Below are 26,891 nucleotides of genomic sequence, written 5' to 3' on the forward strand. Positions count from 1 at the left end.
GCCTCCATCATAAGGAAATAGCTACGAAATGTGCATACGGGCTACTAATTCAAGTCTGGGGGAAAAAAAAAACAAAAAACAAAACCTTTGGTCCAGTTCTTGGCTCTGGAATTCACGGCAGAGGCATCTGACTGGCATCCTGGGTAGGGCCCAGGGTCGTGCTATCGTTGTCACCCTCAGAGGGCATCAGGCCCGCAAAGGCGGGCCCCTTGGGCGCTGCCCCTTTAATAAAAAGAAACACATCGCGGATTCTGGAAAATACAAACCTGATGGCACTCGCAGACAAGTGACCATAGGAGCCGCTTGCCGACGAGCTGCTGCGGGAATTATTGAGAATCGTGACCAAGGAGTTGGGAGACGTCCTTATCATAGTCTGAAGGTCAAAGCTGTGATCGGAGAGCGGTGATATGGACAGGGTACGTTTCCGGCTCGGCCTGGCTGACAGCCTGGGGCTGGGGAATCTTGCGCCTGTTGCAGAAGCAGAACAGAATCCAGTTACCTGCGGTTGGAACTCCACACCTGTGAGTCACTGCTCCGGGCCTGGCTGGAAGAAGGGACCGCTAAGAAGCCAGCAACCTGCGGTGACAAGCGCCTCTCTGCCCACTTGTGGTCTCCTGGCTACCGCTGAGGAAATTAGGGAGAAATATTTATCTTCCAGGGCTTACCTCAGGGGAGCTCTGCTTATTAATGTGCAGGCAAAATGATAAATTGCTAAACAAAAGGGAAAGACTTTTATGTGTTATCCCTCTCATTTCTAGTGATTTATGAATCTGACGGCTGCTTAGATAGTCCCATCATTAATTCACCACAAGCGACAAAGACAGTGGTCCCCACAGTTTACACAACACACCCCTCCCCATCCCAACACGCACCATTTTAGGGCAATGAGCCGAAGGAGGAAATGAATTAAAGCACCCGGAGATTAGAAATTCAGCTTAGTGATGCTCTCATCTCCCCATGATTTTGGTAGCTATCTGATCCACGTATACATAAAGCTTTACTAAAACACTGATAAGTGCATTATCTGAAATTGACGGTTCTCAATCGGGGGCAATTATGCCTCCAGGGGACATGGGACAACATCTGGAGACCATTCAGTTATCACAGTTCAGGGGGTGAGACTCCCATCGAGTATGTAGAGGCCAGGCGTGCTGCTGAACACCCAGCAATGCCTAGGACAGCCCCCCATGATGAAGAATTCTCTCCCCGCAGGAGTGCCGAGACTGAGGAACCCTGCCTCAGTTCTCTATGATCTAGAAGAATAAATTCCAATAAGCATTTCCAATCTCAGGATGTGGTTCGTTTGGAAGTGTTCCGGGAGGACCATGTAAGCATTATCATGAGATTTGATGAATCTATTTTAATTCTCTGGACCTTGCTTCTCCAGTCATAATTATAGGGAATTAAGCATTTATTATTAGAAATCTCAGTCTTTATTAAGATTCCGCCACAGAAGTTCTAATCGGGAGGTTAGTAACTCACAACTTCAACGCATGCCAACTTGGTACAATGTTTTTTACCTAAAGAGTTGAAAGTGAAATGCCTCTTTGCCTTCAGTTTGGTAGATCCTAGAGATGTGAATTTCAGGGACCAACTATGCATACGGCCCAGAGGCCCACAACCTGCCTCTTCTAAGGTCACATGTCCATCATCAAGTCATCAAACTACAGCTGAATGAAAGAATGAGAACATAATCCTACTCCATAAGGAGCAAATGAAACCTAATTCGTTTTGAGTAATAATGGAGGGTTTTTATTTGATACTACGGGTCTACTTGCCTAAGGGGACACTACAGTTTTGCGGTACACGGAGCGCCGAAGTAGAAGGTAAGCCTTCTTTATAGGAAACAGACTAGGCACTTGGTCTCTGGCAACTTCCATGGGAATACTTTCTTCATCATGGACCTTGACACAAGATAACAATCCAACATGCTTCAAGATCATGAAATGAAATCGATGGGCATGAGAGAGTCTACAGGTAGTATCACAGAATAAATAGATATACTTTATCTAAAATAATCGCAAACTGCAGCTTAGGAAATAAATCTCAAAAATGGAGCTTAGGAAATTAGTACCATGTATAAAACTGGAAAACCTATTTGAAAGATGAATACGGTGCCGCCTCAAATTTTTCTTTCAGACACATTAAAAATTGAGTTTCTTCATTTAGAGTAATTTCATTATGAGCCTGATTTAGGCCATGCTAGTACCAATATAGCTATCCCAGCTAGATACACATCTTTTAGTGTTTAAACCAGCATCTTACTTTTATCATACATCAGCCTCACACAGGAATGTTCCACATTTACTCACTATGAGAGGCTAATTTCATCATAGTTTTTTTTCTTTTTCTTTTTTTAAGATTTTATTTATTTATTCGAGAGCGAGAGAGCACAGGCAGGCGGAGGAGCAGAGGGAGAGGGAGAAGTAGGCTCCCCACCAAGCAGGGCCCGACGCGGGGCTTGATCCCCGGAACCTGGGATCATAACCTGAGCTGAAGGCAGACGCTTAACCCACTAAGCCACTCAGGTGCCCCTGGTCTTTTAATGAAGAAATCCATTTCACTTCCAAACGACTCCAAGGACTCCAGACTTCCTATCTACTTCCTTATAACCCTCAGCAATAACCCTTCTCGATGGGTCTCAGGGATCCGTGGCAGAGTTAAGAATAACAGGACACACTAGACAGAGAGTTGATCCCTGGAACACCTCTAATTTCTTAAATCATTAATTAGATAAGGTGGCCATCTGATGTTAAGAAGCAACAAAGGTCTTAGGGCCCCCTTACGTCGTCCAAAGCCAGAGCCCAGAGGCCTCCCTTCATCCCTTCCCAGGAAGCCTTCCTGTTGCCCACGGCCTGGTTGGTCTGGCTCCTCTCTGCTTTTCCCTCCAGGATGGGCTCTTACATCAGTCAGTTTCCACCGATACAAATAATGAGGTTTTCGGGAGCCCTCAATTCTAGAATGTTCCTCATTGGGATTACTTGCTTTCCTTTTAGGGTAATTAATCCGGAAAGACAGAATTAGATCCATAAAGCAGACTTGCTTATTCTAACATGCAACATTTAAATACGCTGCCCTTAGGTGGCAGAAACCCAGATATGCCCATGGTTGGCACATTAAAAGGCAAGTGCTCATCCAACACTACTTTCCGCCAACCGAGGACTCTGGAAGATCTGTTAATAATGGATGAGAGTGACCAGCTAGCTTCCAGGTGGAATTTGCCCTGCAGGGCCACACCCAAGGTAGTAGTGATGGATAAGAGTTTCTGCTTCTCTGTTGGAAAAGGCACCTATGATTTAAATTCTTTGCACACTCCTTATGTTATGTTTAACTAAATGCTATCTCATTTTTTTTTTAGAAGGAAGGTAGTATTTTAAGCACTTCCCAACCCTTTAATATGCTCTCCCTAACCCCCTAATAACCAAGGAAACAGAGAAAGTCAGCGTTTTGGAATGGTGATTTGGGATCCCCTGTTGAGGGGAACAGCTAAAACACAAGGAGAACATTTGGAAGACCGCTGCAAAGAAGTCACCCAGCTCCTCACTGATCTTACGGTTTCCTTCTGACACATAAGACCAGCATTCTTATTGTTCCAACACAGATATCTCCAATCTGGCTTTCTGTTAATTGTTTTGTTTCTCTGTTCTAATAAGAAAATTCTGACAAAGAGAAAGGAGGTTTCTTTTTATGTGATGAATGATAGGACATCTAAATTCCTACTTAATGACAATCAATTTACCATATACTCAGGCAAATTAAAATTCCTTAATTAGTTTTTACAAAGTAAAAGGGTAGCTTCATCCTTTATTTAGATAAAAACCGCCTTTGCCTGACTGAACACATTCTCATCAAATGTAGAAGGTGATGCGGGCCGACCTTCCAAGGATGCTCCCTTATTTTCATTCTTTGTTTGCAGAGTTTTAAATAACGAATTTGCATAATAAACCTGAACTTCGTTTCCAACAATCCCTAATTGAAATGTGGTTCTGAGGACTCGGAATTCGAAGCTCTTGACTCTACAAAGCCAAACAACAAAACCCCCACAGAAGACAGAACACGTTTCTCTTGCTTTGTGATAATGAACTTCCCGCCGGAAACCGTCGCCAGCTGGGACCCCGTGTAACTCAGTGAGTTCCTTCACAGCCGTAAGAAGACGGAGGCTGTAGCTCTCACTCTAAACCAGTCCCCCTCTCTCCACTCCCAACCTGAAGGCTGTGCCCAGGACACACCTTTGTCCTAGAAGAATCCAAACAGATTGTAGATGAAAAAGTACGGCCACCAGGAGAAACAAACAAACATCTCCCAGCATACGCCTATCTCAAAGCCACATGCCCTTTGTCATAGTCAAAGGGAAGAGGCTTTCACTGAGGGATCCCTCAGACAACGCTTTGCATTCACTTCCTGGCACCTGGCAAATGGAACTGAAAGAATGTGAATAAATAAGAACTCTTGGATGGTCTGAACCGTGAAACTCGTAGGCTCATTTGTCTATGTCGAGATAAGTGACCCTAAGGCACCACCATAAGCTTTCAGGGATCCCCAAATGAGCTATATAAAAAGCATCAAAGGATGCCATTATCTTCTACCGTTATGCACTAAAACAGCTCTTTCTGACTTGGAAATGCTTTTTATATTTCCTAGACAAAAGGTTTTAGTGAAATATGATTTTTAATGTAAAGAAAATACATGAAGCAAAGTAAATCCATGGGGAAAAAATGTACAAGCCACGTCTAGGTTTTTTTTAGGCTCCTGGGTGGCTCAGTGGGTTAGGCGTCCAACTCTTGTTTCAGCTGAGGAGGTGATCTCAGGGTCTTGGGATCAAGCCCGCCCACCCCCAGCTGTACTTAGCAGGGAGTCTGCTTGAGGTTCTCTCTCTCTCCTCTGCCCCCACTCACACGTGCTGTCTTTCTATAAAATAAATAGCTAAATCTTTGAAAAAAAAAATCAATTTTTAAAGCATGAAATCAAGAAAACCAAAGAGGGCCTGGGTGAAGTATGTCCACATCATGAAACACATTCCCGTATTTTTGTTCTCAGGACAATCAGGGCAGGACAGTTCTTTCGAGACCTGCCAAATCACAATCTCCTGCCTCTTCCAGTCTGTGAGTAGCCCGGAGTCTTCCACGGGAGCCCCAGGATGGCCTGATGAGTAGAAGAAGCTCCTCAGAAAACCAAAGAAAGCTGAGCACCAAATGGTCTTCCAGCTTCTCTGGTTTCAAAGGTCAGAGAATCACCTAATGGTCACGTCTCCCTCCACAGTTCAGCATCCCCTCCCAATTCCCTGCCCCGCCACCGACTACTTACTGTCCATGGCGTGAACGTACTCCATGTGGATGGCCCCGGCACTGGCACCGGCCGCAGAGGGGATGATGTCTGCATAGGGGCTGCGCTGGCCAGCGAGGAGGGCCATCTGGTGATAGTACTCCGCGGGGCTGACCCCAGCGTGGGGGGCTGGAAGAGCACACAAGCAAAGCGGGGTGACTAGTTGGAACAGATCAACAAGACACATTTCTGGAGACATCCCGAAGCCCGCGGGCCACGCAGCCCATGTTGGGAATTCCTTTTATGGCTCGTGCTAGTAAAACATCGGTAACTCAGACCATGTTTCCCATGGAAGCCTACCAGACAGCTCTTATTTGAAAAGTAAAACTGAAGAAAAGGAAGAGAAAAAATCAAATGTATTATAAAATATTTGAGGCCCGTTTAAAGAAAGAGCCAAGAATTCCAAATGATTAAAATGTATGTATGTTCTCCTTCCCACGTGTGCCCCCCTCCCCAAACGAAATCACTTCATAGATGCAATCACTGTATGTCCACATTTCTTCCAGGGGTAGCCGACAACTGAGGCCACTGTGATGTCTTTCCAGACATACTTAGAATACTTCCCTCAGCTCCTGGCTGGAGAGCCCGAGTCAGTTCTCACTACCTGGAGCGCCCAAGGGCTCATGAGGGGAAGAGACAGCATAGTTTTAATAACGCATGTCAGGGTGATAAGCTGCAATTTTGTGTCCCATAATTTTAAAGCTCTTTTTCCCCCCCATTTCTCATTACAAAATCAAAAGGAAATATACCTATCAATCTGGAGCAATTTACTGGCAAGAGTCAGCTCTGTAAGAGTGGGGATAATAATGTGTTTCTACTGCCAAGTTATGTGCAAAAGCAGCGAGATACTGGAGACATTTTGAGGGTGGTCTCCAGATTCTCCAAGATCTGGAGGTAAATCCCAGCTACTCCTCTTACAGCTCCAAAGGGCTGTGGGTAGCAATGAATGCAGCAGTGTTCGGCATGTAGCATTCCATCGGTAAAAGTCAGTTTTACAATTATTATGTAGAAACATGGGTGTTCCAGCAATAGGGCTGCGTATGTTCTGTGTCCACACTTTTATACACGATAAAAATATCTAGGCACAGATATACACGCATCTCTTAGCCTACATGTGAGAGACATCTGTGACTTGATTTTCTTTGATTATTAATTAGACTCTTGAAAGGGAAGAAGAGGAAGGCAGAACAAACCAAAGAACGTTTTATTCATACTCATCATCACATACTATGGAAAACAGGTGACAAGATGCTTTAAACTCCAGGTTCCACATTCCACTGGCCCAACGAAATTTTTGCAGCCAGGCATAACTCCAAGTGTGCCGTGAGCTGGCCTCCCTTACCCCTCTCTCCCTCTCTTCTCCCATGTTGTCATTTCTCTGAACTCCAAAGTTCTCCATAGGGATGACTCTCTATTACCCCCCATTGGGTCACCAAATCCAATACTTGAGTCTGACTCTCTTACTGTTTCCTTTTTGTAATGTGAAAGCTCGTCCAAATGGCACAATGAAAGAAAGAGATGAGCAGAACAGCCATTGGGGCATCGCAGCTGCTACTCAAAGTAGAGCTTAGTAGGGATTTACTGAGAAATCTCCCAGGGCTTCCCACCTCTCCCCGCCATGCCCAGCCAGCCCCAAGAGGGGCCCGCAGGGAGAAGGTGGAAGGCTCAGGGTCACAGCACACAGTTACCCAGACGGCGCAGTGGGGGTTCTGTGTGCTGCTGTAGAGAACTCATAATCTCTCTTTCTAATTAATATGGCTTATACAGTTCTGGACCTTAACTCTGATTCCAGCAACTGTGGGCAAGTGAGTCTGTGCATGTGTGCTTGAGATGGGAAATGCTCTTCCTGAATCAAAGGAGTGTTTTATAATTTGACAGTTATGGGATACATGGCTCTAATTAGTCTTGTGAAAAGTAATTAATTGGGAAGCTAACAGAACCAACAGGAATTTGACCCTTGAGAGCTTAAAACGAGCATCAAGTATAATAAAATTAAAGTCAAAGTTTTGTTTCTTTTCCCATCACATCCCTCTCTTCCAGGTTTCACTGGGTAGGGTCAAGGTTGGAGGGCATGAGCGGATCTAGACCATCACGTTCTCGAAGACTTGCTACTCAGAGTGCGGGCCACGGACCACAGCCCTGGCACCACCTGGGAGCTTTCCAGCGTGCAGAAATCCCCCATTCCCCCCCTAGACCCACCCCACACGGAAGGACGTTTTCTCATCGTTCCCGGGTGGTCCACACACACAGTGGGACCTGAGAAGCGCCAGTCTAACAGACACATCTGTATGAACACACCTCTCAGATGTGTGGAACAGAAAAGCGTTCACTGGGAGGTGAGCAGAATGGCCCGTTGCGCCTGTACACCGTGGAAACCGCAGCTGGGCCAAGAGGACACAACAGGGGATAGGAGCAAGGTGTCCGGAGTCCGTGAGTTCGGGCCTTGAGTTCCATGCTGCCGCCCAGTAACCAGTGGGCCACATTACAAGTTACCTGGCCTGTCCCCTCACTGCTCTCCGCACCCTGTAATGGAGACAATGACCCCCTCCCCCCATGGAGGTGTCCGTAACCTTGACCTGAATCGTGCCCTTGAAGCAATCAGCCCGGTATCTGGAACACGGGAAATGTTCGGTCAACATTAGAACCGCTCCACGCCACGTTCCAGGTGGGGCATGAAGCAGGAAGATGAATGGGTTGGCTGGGGACAGACTCACCATCTGTGGGGCTGAGACCCCGGGCTGCCGAGATCATGGAGAGAGACGGGCTGTGAAGGGACCGGATGTAGTCCATGTAGGGGTTGATGTAGGGGTGTGGAGGGCTGAAGGGGGGCTCCGAGGCTGCAGCGGGGTTCCGATGGGGGGAGATCCTGATGAAGGGCAGGTCTGAATACGTTGGGCTACTAGATAAGGCAGAAGGCCTGGGTGAAAAACAAAAGCAGACACAGGAGGTACAGGTGAGACCAATATCTCCACAGGCAGAGGCTGTCTGTGAAGGCAGATGAGAATGATTTTATGTGAACTCAAGGTGTCCTGGGGAAAAGATATCGGGCATATATGTTTCTAGTACAATGACCTTAAAATCATGGTGACAAAAGCAGGTAGAATCGTATCACATACCTGGGCAAAGAAAACGAAGCTCTGTGAAATTTCATGGCACCCTGAATACAGAAAAAGAAAGGCTGGCCTTCGGCGTCCTGATGACAGGAAATTCTAAACCACAGGCATCTGAGCTTTAAGTAGGTCTGCAATGCTGCGTTCTGTTTGACCCAAACATTACTTTCACCACTGAAAAGTTACCTCTTACCATCACAGTGTTGTGAGGAAGGAAGGACGGATGGGAGGAAGCAAGGATAAGAAAAAAAAAAAAAAAGAAAAGAGAAAGGAAGGAAAGGAGAAAAGAAAGGAAAGGAAAGGAAAGAAAGAATTACACACAGCAGAGTTGCCCATAAAGGAAGGAGGCAAACTGCAAAGGTCTTTAAGAAATGTGCAATGGGGGGCACCTGGGGGGCTCAGTGGGTTAAAGCCTCTGCCTTCAGCTCAGGTCATGATCCCAGGGTCCTGCGATCAAGCCCCGCATCGGGCTCTCTGCTCGGCGGAGAGCCTGCTTCCTCCTCTATCTCTGCCTGCCTCTCTGCCTACTTGTGATCTCTGTCAAATAAATAAATAAAGTCTTAAAAAAAAAAAAAAAAAGAAATGTGCAATCGGCACCATATTACATATTCGTGCTCGAGCCTTTAGGGCAACGGTCTTGCAGTTGGGGGTAAAACCAGCTTCACAGATCCGGAGATCACCATTCAAAAGACAACTCCTCCTCTCTGGGAGCCAGCCCTGACAGTGCCCTTCCCCTGCCCCTCATCTTTCAAGTGGCACCTGGCGAGCCACGTCCAGGAATTCAGTACTCCTGGGGCTACGAAGCTGGAATAGAACAGGGTTTGATCGAGCTCGAGCCTTGGTTCTGACAAGCTGATGAAGATAAATTCGCAACACACCATGCTGCCGCCCTAGCCTGAATGGCTCCAGGGGATTCCTTCCCTGGGGACCACCAGTTCCAGAACGCCCCCACCCCCAGCCCCCACTGCCTTGCTCTTCTCTAATAGAAAATGTGTTGTGCAAGTAATCCAGTGAACTGTCTTCATTCACAGAGGGGATGGCCACGGGAACGGGAGGCCGTGATAGAGACAGATCCACAGAGCACGGCAAATTCCTCTTACACCACTGGCTTTCAGTGCAAAATGAAAGGGAGGGGAGATGCATTTTCTCATCACGCCTTCTGAAGCAAAGGAGCCCCCGACCGGGGGCTGGCCCCCATCACCCTGTCGGAACACAATCCGGGGAGCAGCCAGCCCCACCAAGTACACAGCACAGGCACGGGGATAAATGAAACCACAGATCAGATAATGCATTTTCTCTCAGTAGAAAATAAGAGGTTGAAATATGGTGGGGGGAGAGGTGCTCAAGTGCTGTTTCTTACTCTTTTTCACTTTGAACTAAAAAGAAAAAAAAATAAAAAAGCGAGGCAGGGCGCCTGGGTGGCTCAGTCCTTAAGTGTCTGCCTCCGGCTCAGGTCATGGTCCCAGGGTCCTGGGATCGAGCCCGGCTCCCGGCTGGGCAGGAAGCGGCTTCTCCATCTCCCACTCCCCCTGCTTGTATTCCCTCTCTTGGTGTGTGTCTCTGTCAAATGAATAAATAAAATCTTAAAAAAAGAAAAAAAAAAAAAAAAGAAAAGAAAAAGAGGCTTTTTATTTGTTATTCGGATGCCGCGTTTGGTGAAGTAAAATAAAAGCCCAGAGTTTTCTAAATTTCCATGCGGGCAGAGTGAGCACTCACCACCTGGAAACAGCTTTCTCTTTTCAAAACAACTTGAGACTTTCCATACCCACTCAGAAATTAGTAAAATGACTTATGTCTAAATAGAAATCGGCACAGCCCATTAGCCTATCCGATTTTAGCTCTTTATGGCCAGTCGGCTCTGTGTTGTGGTTCAATGCCAAGTTCCACTTACACATGTCACTCTTTCAGAGCACAGGAATGCTCCGGTTCTTTGAATCACTTTCGACTAGAAAGGAAAATCAATCTTTCCAGTCCGATTCAAAAGTAACTATGACAAAACATAAAATTATTTGCAGACTTATGATGAGAGACCAGCATGGCAGAAAGGTGCAAAAGCGACATTTCCAGAAATCTGTGGGATGCTAGCTCCCAGCCAGGCTCCTCTCATGATCCACAATAGGACGGACTCAACATCGGTGAGGGCAGTGGCACATCTTACTAGTAACCTGGAACCTGTAATTTTTCTGAAATCCCAGAATTGACAGCAGTAGTAAGAACATTCCTAGAGGCCTAGATTCTGTGTTGAAGAAAAAAACGAGTGTCCTGAACAACATAAAAATTACCGAGGTGGGGCTGGCAGTCACCAATCCCGAAGAAACAAGGAAGCCAGCAGACAGGAGAAGCTTTCCTTCTGCCAAAGTTCCCAGGACATCTGACGGCCCAGTCCTGCAAGAGGATTGAAGATACCTGTCTGGGAACAGCTGTGAGTGAGCAGTTGGACCTGGTCACAGCATCCCCGCAGGACACCAGGACCCTATTCTCCCTTCCAGTCCAGGAAGAAGTAACAGCAGAGAAGCTAGGCCTGGTTCCTCATGGAGGTGAAGTCAGGAACCTTCCCCCACTGTGGTGAACGTCACATTCAAGTACACGCCTCCCAGAAAGAGGACACTAGGGAGCTATGGGGTCCCCTGGTCCCAAACAATGGGGTAGGAGATCCCTTCAGACAGGAATGCCGACAAGAGAGCTGTAAGTTAATTAATTACCCTAAATTAACAAACCAGCTAGCACTCAAAGACCAGCCGTCCCCAGGATACAAACAGGAAACTGCTTAGTAAGGGTTACCCAGTGATGGGGTTGTCAGGAATTCTGGGGACAGGTGAATCAGAGCCCTAGAGCGATGGTACCACAGAAGGGTTTGGGTGCTGAGGGGAACTGATGTGGACATCAGACAGTGGTGCGACCTCATAGGCAATGACCACCCTCTCCTGGTCTGTAATGGTACAACCGGGAGGATTCCTACCTCCTGGGGAGCTTGGCAAGTTAATCTAAGTAAAGCCTCATGTACTGAGCTTGGCATTAAATAAATGCTTAGTGTATGCATGCATACCTGCATATTATAATATGTGCCTATTAAATTATATATCACCATATATTATTTTAAATATAATATGTGCTACTCCTAATATACAGGCATATGATACCGACATGTGTACATGTGTATGTATACATATGTGTACGTGTATACATGTGTGCACATATATGTGCGCATAAATACACACACACACATTACAGATGGCAAATACAGCATACAGGTGATTCTCAAACACTGAAATACTGGCACCTTCTTTTCATAGCAAATCATACAGGGGAAGCATTCCTGTCTGCTTTGCTCCCCAACCTGACAGAGCCCTGGAAACACCTCCTTGGATTTCCAGGTAAAATCATAAAACCACACGAGGTGGTTAAAACATGAACTCAGTAATCAAATGCAGGAGCTTTGCAGAAAACTGGATACGAATGCCATCTGTCACTGGCTGTCACTCAAGATAAGTTGCCTTAGACATAAAATGGAACAGTAGCTCCCTCCTGGGGCTGCCCCCACCCCACCCCGCTGAGGTGCACGGGGTGGGGGGCACTCAGTAAACAGTGGCAGGTGATGTTCTCTCGGTGGTTGGCAGAATCATCCTACAAGACTTGTTTGTGTGCGTGACTCTAAACTTAGCAAAGAACTGACCAAATGACAAGACTTTTGGAAACTTGTTTCCAATTTCCTTGCTGTTCCAAATTCTTAGCCGATAGATTATCCATCAGTTATTTTGTTTTAAACAGTAAAGCAAATCTGAGGGGGCAGGTCACGTTCTTTAAATGTAACAGGTGGATGTGTTCACTGTTACATGAAGGCTCCGCTGAAGGTTATGACCACAGGGATGGATTCTGTTGAAGGAAGAGAAGGTCTGGGAGGGGTAGAAAAGGCACCCACAGAATTTTCCATATAAATGACACAGATTATTTCACAAACCTTCATAAACTTGACCTGGTAAGTATATTTGCCAAGCTCGCTAAAAATCTCCACTGAGGATGACAGTACCCCCAGGAAAAGAAATCAGAGGCGTCTCTATCTTGGTTTGCATTTTCAGTAGATACAAAGAGATGGAATTGAAGATTACAATTGGCCTTCCAAGCCTTTCTCTGCCTTTGTAACTTTCGGCTCTCTCCCTGTTCTGTGGTCCCTGAATGTGGCACAAACCATGGAGAGAAAAAACCAACACAAGAAACAAACAGACATTCCAGGAAGACCACTGACACTTCAAACTGCACAGAGAACAGAGATTCCATGCAATTTATGTAGTAGCCAAAGAGTACAGAAATATGCCCGTGACCTTCCAAAGTAAATCATACGAACTACTGTCCGGGAAGCAGGTGCCCAAACCGCAGAGGGTTTTCAGGACGCAGCGGATGGGAGCAGCTGATGTCCTGTCACCTCTGTGTGTTGGCCCACACGTGCCAGGACTGGCACGCCCCCTCAGGGATGACCGCACTGTCCTACTGCCACCCATCTGCTCTTCCCAGGCCCGGAAGACCCAGCGAAGAGTGGTCGTGTTGTCTCTGTATTGCCCAAGAGATAAATGCAGCACAGTTCCAGAAAAGAAAGAACGTGGGGATCATCTCGGTATTCTCCCAGAAGACAATAAAGCCATATAAATTTGTATTTGTGGAGAAAATTTGACTTCAGATTATTTTTTTTACAAGGTCATGAAAACAGATTTGCAACAGAAAGAGTAGCATACTCTTATTAGAACATTTTTTAGCAGTATACCATGATCAACTTAAAACACAAAACTACATATTGCAGAGAGAAACTGGACTTTCTTAGTTAGAAGGAAATATCATTATATAATCTGATTTGTTACTGCCTTTTCATCTATCTTATTGGGTTACTAAAATGCCAAGGTTAAAATCACAGTATTTAATCACCTGCATTACCCATTATGAGAGCATTAAAGCAGGCTTACATGCTGGATTATTACAATTGCTTTCACATTGCTTGGGACACTGGAAATTACGCATACACCTTGCATCTTTGCACGAGGGCTCCAACTACCCGAGGACTAAAATGTTGGGATTTTTCACATAACAGGTTTATTTTCTGTTTAATTTTGTGCTTTGTCTGACGAGTAGATACTCCCCATATTCAAGAAATGGCCTAACCAAGAACAAAGGGGAGTTATCCCTTATAATGTATTTTTAACCAACTAATTAATTATTCAATAAATGCAATTTTAATAAATCAAAATGTATAATAAAAATTAGCTGTCCATCTGGCGAAGGAAACAAATAACGAAAACGTCCACAGCGAATACGCGAGACGTGGTCAGAAATGGGCATGATCCTGGACTTCTCTTCCTCTCTTCGAGGCGAGCTTCCAGAAGCCTCGTGTGAGCCTGAATGGTACAGATGGCCGTGCAGCTACTTTCCATTCCCCCTGCAACCAGCGCATGCCCAGGAAGACTGGTCTGTATGACCTGACTCAGAGGGCTTACTCTCCCCCTCTGGAGTCTTGGAACAAAATGCACAGGCAGGGGGAGCTGGCAACGGACAGAAGAGTCAAGGCATTGATGTCACTCATTTCCTCTTGCTGGCTGGGGCTCTACAGGTGGCATTCCAATCCCCACGGCCACGGCTGTGCAAGGCGACCCCTGCCAGGGCTCTAGCCTTCAGATTACGGGTGGTCAGTGCTTTCAACTTCTGCTAATCCCAGAGGTTCTACTGTCACTTTGGGGGCCTTTAACCTTGTCGGCTCCCCCCCACACACAAACACCTGCTCCATTCAATGGCTACAGCCCAAGCCTAGAAGATGGGTCCATTTCAGATCTCGGTGCCATCATCTCTACACCTAAAGAATATTTCCCATGAAGGTGTAAACTGACTCCAATCTTCTATAAACTTACTGTGTTGGATCTCCGTTTTTTAAAAGCTATATGCGTAACTGCACGGATGAATATTTCGATGATTTGTTCATTTGGTAGACATTTTCATGGAAGATCCACTCACTAAGAATCCCTTATGATTTCAGAACTTGGAGGAATTTCAGTAAACATAACATATGATCATTTAGTCCCTGCTTTCAAAGAACAGATAGCCAAATGGCATGAAGGGCACATGCACACGGGTGTGTAAGAGCGAGTGTTATCTGATGCATCAGAAGGCACCGACAGGAGGCTTCCATGATGCATGCTGGTTACCAAAAATATGGGACATGAACTGTGCTACAAAATGTAGACAGGATTTGAATAGAAGAGGCCACTGAAGAGGAAGTTTGGAATACTGCTTATTGTGTACCTTGATTCAGGGTGCTGAGAACTATCTTACATATAAAATTTCAGAGCTGTGATTCATTTCTCTAACAAAACACAAGCGAGAGCAATACTTGTTTTAATGATAAAACGTCGTTTCCAAAGGATGTTTAAGAACAACTTTATTTTTGTTTTTTATTTATGTCTGAGAATGGAAGTTTACATCTGTAAATGGGAAAGCTGATAGTATTTTGAATGAACACTAAAAAACCATTATTCCTTGTGACCAAGCTCTTCGGATCTAACCAATGTTAGTATTTCAACATATTTAGTACCGACATTTTTTCGGGCATGAGGTGCCTCTGACAGAGTCAAATAAAAGTATATTTTGAATTACACGTTCTCCCTCAACATTAAAAACTTTCTCTAGTATGTTTCAGCAGACTGCGTACATGTCACCAGTTACGTCACCAGTTATGTGCGGGGCAGATGAAAGCCATAATGGGGGATCACTGAACGTCCACAGAATGGCTGACATTTGGAGGAGGGACAATGACAAGTGGCGATGAGGGTTTGGAGCAACAGGAACTCTCCAACCATGTGCGTACGTATGAGCTATCACAACCTTTTTGGAAAACAGTTGGGCATAATGAACTCAAGTAAACGCACACCTATGATCGGCCGCTCCCTTCCTTGGTGTAGCGGCAACAGTGGTTTAAGTGCCCAAGCCTCACGGTCTCCTCGACCGCTTACAGCTGCGTTTCTCCTTCCTGTTAAAACTGGAAACAACCAAGTGTCTATCAACGGTCGAATGGGTGGACAGAGGGGCACCTGGCTAGCTCCCTGGGTAGAGGCCTCAACTCTCGATCTCAGGGTTATGAGTTTGAGCCCCACGCTGGGCGTAGACAGTCCTTAAAAAGATAAAAATCTTCAAACACGCAAACAGTAGAATGGGTAAATCATTCACACCACAGAACAGTAAACAGCTATGAAAATGAACAGATCACAGTGTGCAAAATCTCGTAAGCATAATGTGGACCAGAAGAAGCCTGGTGCAAAAAGGTTCTAAGATGCTGTACGATCCCACTTGGGTAGAGGTCAGTAACACACAGACCTAAACGGGAGCTTGAGGATAGCCAGGGCAGGTGGGTTAAGTGTGGAAGGAGGGCTTTTGGGGTGCTGGTGTTCTATTTCTAGACTGGGTTAGTGGTTAGAGTTTCTCACTCTGTGATAACTCATTAGATTTTATGGAATTGTGTGTGTATATTTTGTGTGTTTTTCCGTTCGTGCCTTATTTAAAAAATTACCATTTTTTGAAAAAGGATACACCCCTTCCCATGTGTCAAATATATCAACATTTTCCATGGTGGTTTCAACCATTTCCATTAAATTCAGGTAATTAAATACATATATGTGCGTATTGTCCAAATTTGCAAATTAGTGATGCTTAAAGGTACCATAAATAATAACATATTTACTGCTGTTAGGCAGATAGTGCAGTGGACACACTAGTGCAAATTCAAAGTAAACTATGGGCGATGGGTCTCTGTATGTTAATTCTGGGGGACGAAAGGCCCTGCTAAGCCAGTCAAAGGGAAAGGCCAAGTGAGCATCTCCAGTTCCTGACCGTCATCTCCTTTGGCAACTGAAATGATGCTCTACATCGGTAGATTTGTAGCACATCAATAATGCAATTGTTTGTGGTTAAATTTGGTTTTATATTCCCTCCTGAGATGACCGCAAAAAATAATCTGACAAAATTTACCTCCCTTCTGTACTATAAATACAATTCTATGTTAACAGGTTGAGATTCCGAGGTCCGGAAGATAGTCAAAGAATTTATTTTTTTTAAGATTTTATTTATTTATTTGACAGACAGAGATCACAAGCAGGCAGAGAGAGAGGAGAAAGCAGGCTCCCCGCAGAGCAGAGAGCCCGATGTGGGGCTTGATCCCAGGACCCTGGGATCATGACCCGAGCCGAAGGCAGAGGTTTTAACCCACTGAGCCACCCAGGCGCCCCGATAGTCAAAGAATTTAAACGAAAGGCCATTCAAAAGGCTCAGCATGGTATTATGATTGCGTCATGGGGGGCCATCATGGGGAGCATGGCGTAAAGTACAGAGCTGTCCAATCACTCTCTTGTGCCCCTGAAACTATGGTAACATTGTGGGTCAACTATATGCGACTAAAAAAAGTAAAATAAATTGAAAAAGAAAGTCCATTCAAGTAACTACAACATGCAATGCACCGTTATAAAATGGGTTCCAAACAAACAAACATGACAAACAAACAAACAAACATATATGGTTCATATAAAACCTTGGAGCTAAATGACCACGTCCCACAGCCTGAGTCTCCTTTCCATCCCAGCTTGTGGGCAGAGAAGCCCCGTGAGTGTTTGGAACACTTTACAAACAAGGGCAGAAGAGAGAGTGTCAGTAAGGAGAGTGAGATCTCTGTTCCGAATGGCAGCTGACAAACCCGTTTCTAAATAACCAGGTGTCTGCTTTGAATACTTTGATTCTACAAAGGCAGAGTATTTTTAAATTCTTATGTCTGGCAGCCTCTTTGGCTGTCCTTATAGATTTCGAACATTCCATAAGAAGGTGTACTAGAGAAGTATTTACTCCAATGTGTAATAAATAGGAAAAGCCATCTTCTTTATCTTCTTGCCCCAACTATTATACAGTTTGTGAGAAAAATAAGACCATTTAAAATAATGAAGACTATGCAGTTTTAGTATTATTACAATATATAATTATATATTTTAATATGTAACTTACATGTTAGATATGAATAGACTATATATGATAGAATTAATGTAAATATAAGGACTAATGGTTAGAAGAGCTAATATGTTGTATCTTCCTTCACAAAATCCACAGAAACACGGCTTCAGTGAGAAACCCACGGTGGCTCCCTAGGACACACCAAAGTCCAGCCGTGATTCTTTTCCTAACCAGATGCCCGGCAGATGGAGGGACTTAGAGCTGTTCCCAGCAGTCAGCTTCTGGGGCATTTCACCGGGCCTGTTTTCTGGAAAGCTTCCCAACTGGTCTGTGGTAACACAGCAAGGGAACACAGTCCTTTTCTCCCCTCCTTCCCTAACACAACATGTTGTCCCTTTGAACAGTCACCTTTGCTTGTGGAATCTCTTTCTTTCTCCGGGGGGGGCGGGGTTGTCGGGGGTATGCAGGCCACAGGGGAGGCCAGTCCAGCCAGACCCAGCCGGGGTCCAGGAGCCATCCTGTCTCACTGCTCCAACCACACCCATCAGCCCCCCATATGTGGGGGAGGATTTGTAATCCTCACACACGTGGAAGTGGCGAGCCCTGAGACAGATCTGGTGCTGAGAGAGCCAGATCTTTCAAAGCTGGTTTTGCTGCAAGCTCTTTAGGCCTGGAGGGAGACAAAGTAGTGTTGAACTATTAACAAGAAGTATGCATAGAGCATTGAGCCCCTGTCCCATGGGAAGTTCTCAGCAAACCTTTGCCACTACAACCAGCACCTTCTTTGCTGCTGCTGTTACTATAAAGCTCTGGGTTGGGTAAGTCCAAGGTCACCCAGCTTCCGTGGCCTCCTTGTGTACCGACTTCTTAGGACCATACAGGGAGGGGGCTGTTCTCCCCTATAGGGAGTCAACCATCTGACCCCCCTGGTATCATTTAGAAGCACCCCACCTTCCCCACCTCACCTCTTTTAACACAGCAAATAAACTACTGATTTTACTCGACCTCGGTAACATGCACAGGATTTCTTTTTTCTAAAAGGAAACTCAAGGGCATGGTGACTCTTGGTTTTGATTCAAAAATCCATTGCTGTGAGAAAAGAAAAAAAAAACGGAGGGGGGGGGTGTGTGTGACAGAAATTTCCAAGTGTGATTTCTCTGACACTGCTGCCAATTTTCCATTCATTCATTTTTTGGAATCTAATGAATTACCCATTCTATCCAAGAGCAGCACTCAAAGTGGCAAAACAGTGTTCTTTTCCAAAAAGAAAACACACAGCAAAATAAAAAGATACTGGAAGACAATAGCGTGGGAGACTCAGCACAGACCTAAGTCCCGCAGACTAACTGTATCTAGAAGAAACCTGGGCCGCGTTGCGTTCGCTCATCCAGCTGTTAGGTTTTCTAATAACGTAGAGTTTCCTATCAACCATGATACCCTTTGGGGAAAAATTTTGGGTTTGAACCGTGATACCCACCACGTGTAAAGAAATTCAATTCAACACCGCATTTAACCAACTCAGCAAACAAGTCTGTGCTTACCTCACTTACCCGGAAATGTCAACAATTTAAGGTAAAGAAACATTTAAAAAATCTCGAGAGCCGGAAGCCAGGATCTGTTAAGTAAGAGGTCGCCCAGCAGGAGGCTTTAGATTGTGTGGAAATAACTAGAAAGAGGAAGTCAGGTTCCAACAGTTTAATCCTTGCTTCATGTCTTCTTGCAGGTGGAATGGGAGAGATCCACACCAAAGACAAGGGTGCCTCTGGAAAACTGAGCCAAGAAGATGAGGCTTCTGTTTCAATTTCTATTTTGATGGGTTCCTTCAAGAACCAGCTAGAATATTCCTTCTCAGCAGCGGTCTGGCATGCTGAGCTTAGGTGGGTCCCCCTAACCCAATATAAAAATATATGGTTTGGATGTTTCCCATATTTCATCACCATGAGAAATCCTCATAATTATTATTACCATTAACCACTGACTAGCGTGTTCTCGGGTTTTTCCTCTTAGGATCCTTGACTCATACTTTCCGTCGTTCTTGAAATTATCCTTATTGTAAAGGTAAGAGGAACATCCATCAAGGAACTATTATTAATTATCTGAATCGCTATCCTCCAGAATAAAGCCCCTAAGATTTGCTAGGGCCTTCTGGCCTAGTGAAAGTAAAATAGTGGGCCTTTTTTATTTGGCAGGCTGTTCAGACATTGTAGGACTCTATTATGTGCTAATACTTTATATCCCAGGACACTTCTCAATATTCCAGAATTTCATCCCCTGGGAAGATATCAAACTGTTCAAAAATAAATTAAATACGGCAAAGGAATACATCTCATGTACGAGGGAATAATTTGTCTACATTACTCAATGGAAAGGAAGCAGTAACTTCCATGTAAGGAGAGAAGAACCTCCCCAGGGCTCTGGCTCTCCTTGCTTCAGAGCCCGTGGCCCCATGGTCCGGAGGAACACCACGGAAACACAGACAAGACCCACAAGATCTCCCCCTGCGTCCCCTTCTTCCCAGTGGAAGCCACTATTCTTTTTTCTTTTTTTTTTTAAGATTTATTTATTTATTTATTTATTTGACACAGACACAGAGAGATCACAAGTAGGCAGAGAGGCAGGCAGAGGGGGAGGGGGAAGCAGGCTCCCCGCTGAGCAGAGAGCCCGATGCAGGGCTTGATCCCAGGACCCTGAAATCATGACCTGAGCCGAAGGCAGAGGCTTAACCCACTGAGCCACCCAGGCGCCCTGGAAGCCGCTATTCTGATGCCACAGTGGGGACAGATTACAGGGAAGAGAAACGTCTAACTGATGTGCTGGAATGACCTGAGGTTATTACCCTTTGAGAACAGGTGCCGAGGACCACACACACGCTTCCTGCTAACGGCTGCTTGGGCTTTCCTTTGCTCACCGGTAAAATGGGAGAGACGATTTACCATTCCAACCTCCAAGCTTAAAAAGTCTCTTTGGTCCTACAATCCTAATTTTTCTATGATTCAAATCGCTTGTCCCCATCTGCTACCGATTTGCTCTGACATCTAATGTGATCACGTTTGTTACTTGAATAAACTTTGGTTGAAAATTTCGGGACTCCTTCCTCGAGTGTCCCACCAACGAGACTTCATTTTCTTTCCCTTCTCCCTTGTCTGGAACGGCATTTTCCATCACGGCAGCGACTAATGTCCCCCCTGGGCCACTCTGGACTTCAACTTTGATATTACTCCCAGGAGAAATGAAAGGGTCTGGTTTTATGCTGATTGGATTTGGATGGTGATTGATGAGAAAAAAGTGGGACCGCGTGGCCGCACGAAAGCCTCAGAACTGAGCCACAGCTTAAACACTAAAGAAGCTTTTTTACCAGTGAGTTCACAGCTATTAGATATTTTTATATTAACAACACTTTTCCCATCCAGGTTTGTGCATTTTATCTTTATTCTTTCAAATCCTGAAATTGCCTGGATAAGAGAGAGGGCTTTATATATTATACACACACAGACACACACACACAGACACACACACACACATTTCTAAGAGCAGCCTGAACTTTTAGGGGAAATTGAAGAGGCTTTGTGTCAAGTACAGCTAAATCCAGCCTTTCCATATCAAACCTCTGCTAGAAAATTACTGTGCAGATGATAAGGCAGAAAGATATAATAAAAAGTGACTCTACTCAATTTACACTGCAATATTGGTATGACTGAATATTTTTCATTCAGGTGCCTGATAAAATCACTAAACTGTATTGCAGATAAATAAAGGAGGCTTCTGTCAAGAATAAACACCATTAATCATGGAGTCTTACCCTCGGAGAGCCTGGGCTATCCTTCTGCACGAACACACCAGCATAACCAGCATGCGACATAGGCTTCCCTCCTTTATACTGTTCTAGGCTGAAGCTGTCCTCCCTCACGTTTTGTAGGATTTAGGGAGCAAGAGCATTTCCCAAACATCGTCCACATTTTAACCTTAAGGTCCTGCCACAAGATCCATTATTATAACATTTAGGAAAAATTGGATGCACTCTTGGGGGCTTGGGGACCAACTTGACAGTGAGACAGCTTTTTGCCTGCCGGCTACATACGTACAGACATAATGTATATGGGCTACTTATGAGATATACTGGATTTCATCAAAGCGACGTTGCTATTGATCTAAAGACGCAACATTATTTTAGGTGCCACTAAGAACGACAATACTTATCACTTTCCATTTCTGCTTTATACTCCCCCAAAGGAGGTCTCCGAGACCTACTCACACCTACTTTTTATCATGCCTCACTCTAGTACTTGCACAGAAAGGAAAATACAAGGTAAAAGAATTTTACTCAGAGATCCCTGAATCCTCCTCGTGACCACGTCTTCACCAAGGTGAAACACTACTTCACAGCGATGGTGAAACATTACAGACTGTAAGATGCGTTCCCATTTCAGAGGTGGGGAAAGGCTGTATGACTTAGACTTAAATAGGGTAACAGACCAGATACTTATTGGGTAATTCTGCCATTTGTCAAACACCTGTGCCATGACAGATGCCAGTTTAAGAGCTCGCTATCTGCTCCTTCACACGGTTCTTGATATAAAATGGGATTGAATCATGAAATTGCCCTTAACACCTAAATACCTAAGCCGGATTCAAACCCAGTCCATGACCTTCAACGCAAAGGAAAACTACCCCAAACCAAACACAAACATGTGCATATATGCTTATATGTATTCTGACATTCTTAAGGCTCTTCCTAGAACCAATGGTATGGCTTTCCAGTGACCTCTTCATTCCAAAGGCAACCTGTCTGAGTTTATATTCAAATGGCCCTATGTGCTGGGGCCACAGGGAAGGGCGAGGCAACCCTTGGCCAGGAGGAAAAAGAGGGAGGGAGCCGTGCTCCTCTCTCAGCAGATCTCCCCATCAGGAAACAGAGGCAGGAGGCAAAAATGACATGAGGGCATATATGCATTAGGGTCACAAAGTTTTCGTTTTCTGTTCCTATTCTAAGTGCCCACAATGCAAGGAGAAAACAATGAACCAACCTAACTTGCCCATAACTACGGGATGTTAAGAAGGAATCAGATCATTCATTCCAGCTAATTTATTTCACAGATGAAGACAAAGAAGCCCAGAGAGGTCAGGGAAAGTGTTCCATCATCCAGTTCCACGATCCAATTTGAGGCAGAGCAGAGAATGGAACTTAACTGAGGTCTACGTGGATTTTTTTTTTTTTTAAGATTGTATTTATTTATTTGACAGACAGAGATCACAAGTAGGCAGAGAGGCAGGCAGAGAGAGAGGGGGAAGGAGGCTCCCTGCTGAACAGAGAGCCCGATGTGGGGCTCGATCCCAGGACCCCGGGATCATTGACCTGAGCTGAAGGCAGAGGCTTTAACCCACTGAGCCACACAGGCACCCCCGTCTACGTGCATTTTTGAAAAGAACTTACAAACTGGTTTTAAGAAGAGGTTCACCAGAAGTCATGTACCAACGGAGTTCTACTTGAATTTCCTGAAATTGCGCACTGAAACCCAAGAAAACAGATAATGTAGCCAACATTATACTGGGCTGTGCTCAGAGGTGATTTTTTTTTTTTTTAAGATTTATTTATTTGACAGACAGATCACAAGTAGGCAGAAAGGCAGACAGAGAGAGAGATCACAAGTAGGCAGAGAGGCAGGCAGAGAGAGAGAGGAGGAAGCAGGCTCCCCGCTGAGCAGAGAGCCCGATGCAGGGCTTGATCCCAGTACCCTGGGATCATGACCTGAGCTGAAGGCAGAGGCTTTAACCCACTGAGCCACCCAGGTGCCCCGATCAGAGGTGATTCTTGAGCAAAACTGCAATCCGGTCCCGGATTAAAGTGAGAGTTTTAATTGTGTTGCACGGGAAGTATTATGGCAGCTGTGTTTCAGCTTGCTGGGGAACCTGTTTTGAGAGCCCACTCCAAGGAGAAAGTGCCTCTTCTAGCCCAAAGAGGGCTAACCCTCACCTTTCTGACAAATCCCCCGTCTGAAGAAGAACCTTGATCTCACAGAGTGAAGCCGTGTCTTTGCAAGGGGCGCCTGGGTGGCTCAGTGGGTTAAGCCACTGCCTTTGACTCAGGTCATGATCCCAGGGTCCTGGGATCAAGCCCTACATTGGGCTCTGCTCAGCAAGGAGCCTGTTTCTCCCTCTCTCTCTGCCTGCTTCTCCCTCTGCTTGTGCTCTCTCTCTCTGTCAAGTAAGTAAGTATTAAAAAAAAAGAGAGAGAGAGAGAAGGCTGGTGAGCGCCCTTTACAGAAAGTCTGTGGCCCACAGTTTTCGGCCATTCCAGGGCTCCCGAAGACCAGACACCAACAGCTCAGTTCGAACCAGGGCCCGCAAAGAAAGAAGCGGATCTCAAGGAACCAGAACCACACCTTGGCCTGCTGTCTGGGGTCCTCCCCAGTTGTTGAAGGAAGAGCTTCTGTATGAAGATCTATTTATAATGCATACAGTTTTCATCACAGATTGTTTCGGTTCAATCATTTCTGACCAATTCTTGATTCTCCATTTGGGAAGTTCCACATCAGGACTACTTCCAGACACATGATCGAGAAATGCAGGCTCCCAGTTAGGGACGGCGTTCCCCACCTGCCTGTTAGAGTCAAGACACTCATGAGTGAAAGACTGGATTCGTACAGAGCCCATGTTCACCCAATGGGCAAACAGATCCCTCGTAGAATTTTATTAATTTTTTAAGATTTATGCATTTTTTTGAGGTAGAGAGGGCACAAGTAGGGGAGGGAGGCAGAGGGAGAGGAAAAAGCAGACTCCCCGAGGAGCAGGGAGCCCCACGCCAACACGGGGCTCCATACCAGGACCCTAGGATCGTGACCTGAGCCAGAGGAAGACGCTTCACCAAATGAGCCACTCGGCTGCCCTTAGAATTTGGTTTTTAAGGGAGCTGAACTGAAGAGTGGCATCCCAGTGTTTTAGCATTACCCGTAATGGAGGTATAACTCACTAAACAAATGTTTAATCTTTATTTAGAGAAGTTTAAAAAAAACCGTAATTCACAAGTCTGTTCATTTTTTGTCTCAGTCATGAACCATACTTCAGAAAATGACATGTATTGCATAAGAAAAGATAATGGCCAAGATTAAGATATCTGAGTAATTTTTACTATTGTTCATTATATCTTCACAGATGGAAATGCATTTTATGCAAATGATTATGAAATTCCTTCAAAATGTAAATTTAACTGAAAAGGCCTTAAGGAGCTCTCAGGCGCTCCCCACACAGGACGAGTTCTGTCACTGAAGAGGGCACGAACGCAGTGGCCTGAACTACCACCTTCAACAGCCTCCGTCGCAGTGAAAGGAAGCCAAATGACCAGGAGAGTTCTTCAGTGATTTTAGACCTAGTGATGGTTCAACAGCGGCTAAGCTGAGACCCTGGAGTGACACGTCACCCTCTCACTAATGAGGCGCCCAGTGTCCTTAGGTCTCCCTGTGAGGGGCACTTAGTAAGCACCCTGCTTGGCAGAGACCCATGGCAGGTTGCACCGATGGACTAATCACACAGGCCAGCATCAAATGGGCTGGAAGAATCTGGAGACTTGTGGCTCCGAGGAATGTAATTCATGCAGAAAAGCGTTGTCAGAGCAAGGCCAGGGAACCTCGTGGGAAGAAAGCAAAATAAACAGTTCAACAAAGAAAACAAAGAAGGGCCAATAGCGTTTTCTGAAGCTTGAGTACACTGAGCCTTCAGTGGGGACCTCGGACAAAGGCCTCATCAAAGAACGCCCTTGCAAAGCAAACAGACCAAGAAGGATGTTTCTTTCGGATACTCTGGGGGGGGGGAAGGGGTAGACTCCACTTCTCAGGCCTTGCCATGCAGCTTCCACATACCTCCCTCCTCCCCACAAATCGAGAAACAGCATACAATGATCACCCAAATAACCGAAAAGTCCGAGGTCTGCCTGGGTCAAAAGATGGGCAAAGGTGGGGAGATGAGCCCAAATTCCATATGGTGCCACCTATCTTCTGATTGTTCTCCAGATCACAGGAAGGCCTTCGCCAGGGCATGAGCTGCCCAGCTCGACCCACACGGCCTGCAAGCCACCTTCTAGAGGATGAGGACAGACTTGCGACACGCTCAAGGACTCCACGTTGAAAATCCTATCGCGGGGACAGCAGGGGGCATTCACAGCCGGATGACTCTCCGACTCTGGAAAGAAGCCCTCCACAGGCTTCGAGCTGCCTTTTACAGGAAGTCGGACCCCTGCTTCCAGCCCCCGCCCCCACCCTCCCCGATTTCCACGGGAATGCTGACTCAGACTGTCCCTCTCTCAAGTAGGTGACGACGTGTATCTCTGTGTCCTGAAATCCCAAGTCTGAGGTGACCAGATTTTGATCATTAAAACAAGATTAAAATACTTCAGACTGACCTTCTTTTTTCCCTTCTTGACGACTTCCATTAAGACCGAAGATCATGTGAACTAATCCCAAGGACAAACTGAAACTACCACACGGAAAATGGACAGAAGTGAGCTCCATGTGTGTGCGTAATACAGAATATATAGGCTATGGATGGGAAAAACAATGAAGATACATAGAATCCTTACTTTAAGTAAATAAATCCCAAGGAACATATTAGGTAACATAAATAATATATTCCAATATATATTTGACTTGAGCAATCCAGGTTTGAGATGTACATGTTCACTTATCCAGATTTTTTCTGGGGGAAACAGTACCATAAATGTTTTTTTCTCTTACGATTTTCTTAGTAACATTTTCTTTCTTTTTTTTTTTAGTAATATTTTCTTTTCTCTAGTTTGCTTTATTGTAAGGATGCAGTATATAACCCATAAAACATAAAAAATATGCATGAACCATTGATGTTGTTGTTAAGACTTCTGGTCAACCGCCGGCCAGTTAGTGATTAGGTTTTCAGGGAGCCAATGGTTATACACAGATATTCTATTGCAGTGGGGGGGGGGGGTTCAGTGCCCTTCACCCCCACATTGTTCAAGGGCCAACTGTAATTCTAACAATCTGTTCCATCCCAGGCAAATATGACCTGAGAAAACTTTTAAAACCAGAGCCCCATTTAGAACTTCCATAACCTTTGTTATGGATTGACAATTTTGAGTTTATGTCTGAAAACTTTCACTGGTGTGCACGGTTTATGTTGAAAACAATGCAGGCTGGGAATATGGGAATTTTGTTCCATGGGGGAGTCAGAGACTCCATTGAATAGAGGCGAGAAGCATTTTGGTAAGCCCGGAATGCTTCCTTTGGACTCTGTCTTAAAAATGTAAATCATATTCATGCAACATGGTTGCTTGAATTTGCTTTGCAAATGAGGCAGATCACTTAACTGCCAGGGCCTCCCCCCTGCTACCCCCCTATAATGGAGATGCTGTTCATTGCTGATGAATTTGGCAATATTTGGATCCTATTTGAATGTAGTAAGAAGAGGACTGGTGGTTCTCTGGTTAGGACCCAACTTGTTCTCAAGGCAGGAGACACTCATTAGACTTGTCAG

General features: G+C 45.2%; 1 protein-coding gene across 1 annotated transcript in view; it reads right to left on the minus strand.

The window, feature by feature from the left end:
* GLI3 (GLI family zinc finger 3) overlaps window positions 1-26,891 on the minus strand; it is a 259,870-nt gene that overhangs the window by 74,689 nt on the left and 158,290 nt on the right. The window contains 3 exon segments of the mRNA XM_032874968.1: window positions 267-468; window positions 5,305-5,451; window positions 8,037-8,239. Of these exon segments, the coding sequence (XP_032730859.1) occupies window positions 267-468; window positions 5,305-5,451; window positions 8,037-8,239 (552 nt within the window).

This window comes from Lontra canadensis, unplaced genomic scaffold (genome assembly GCF_010015895.1).
Source record: "Lontra canadensis isolate GAN:19392208 unplaced genomic scaffold, GSC_riverotter_1.0 scaffold54, whole genome shotgun sequence".
Classification (NCBI taxonomy): domain Eukaryota; kingdom Metazoa; phylum Chordata; class Mammalia; order Carnivora; family Mustelidae; genus Lontra; species Lontra canadensis.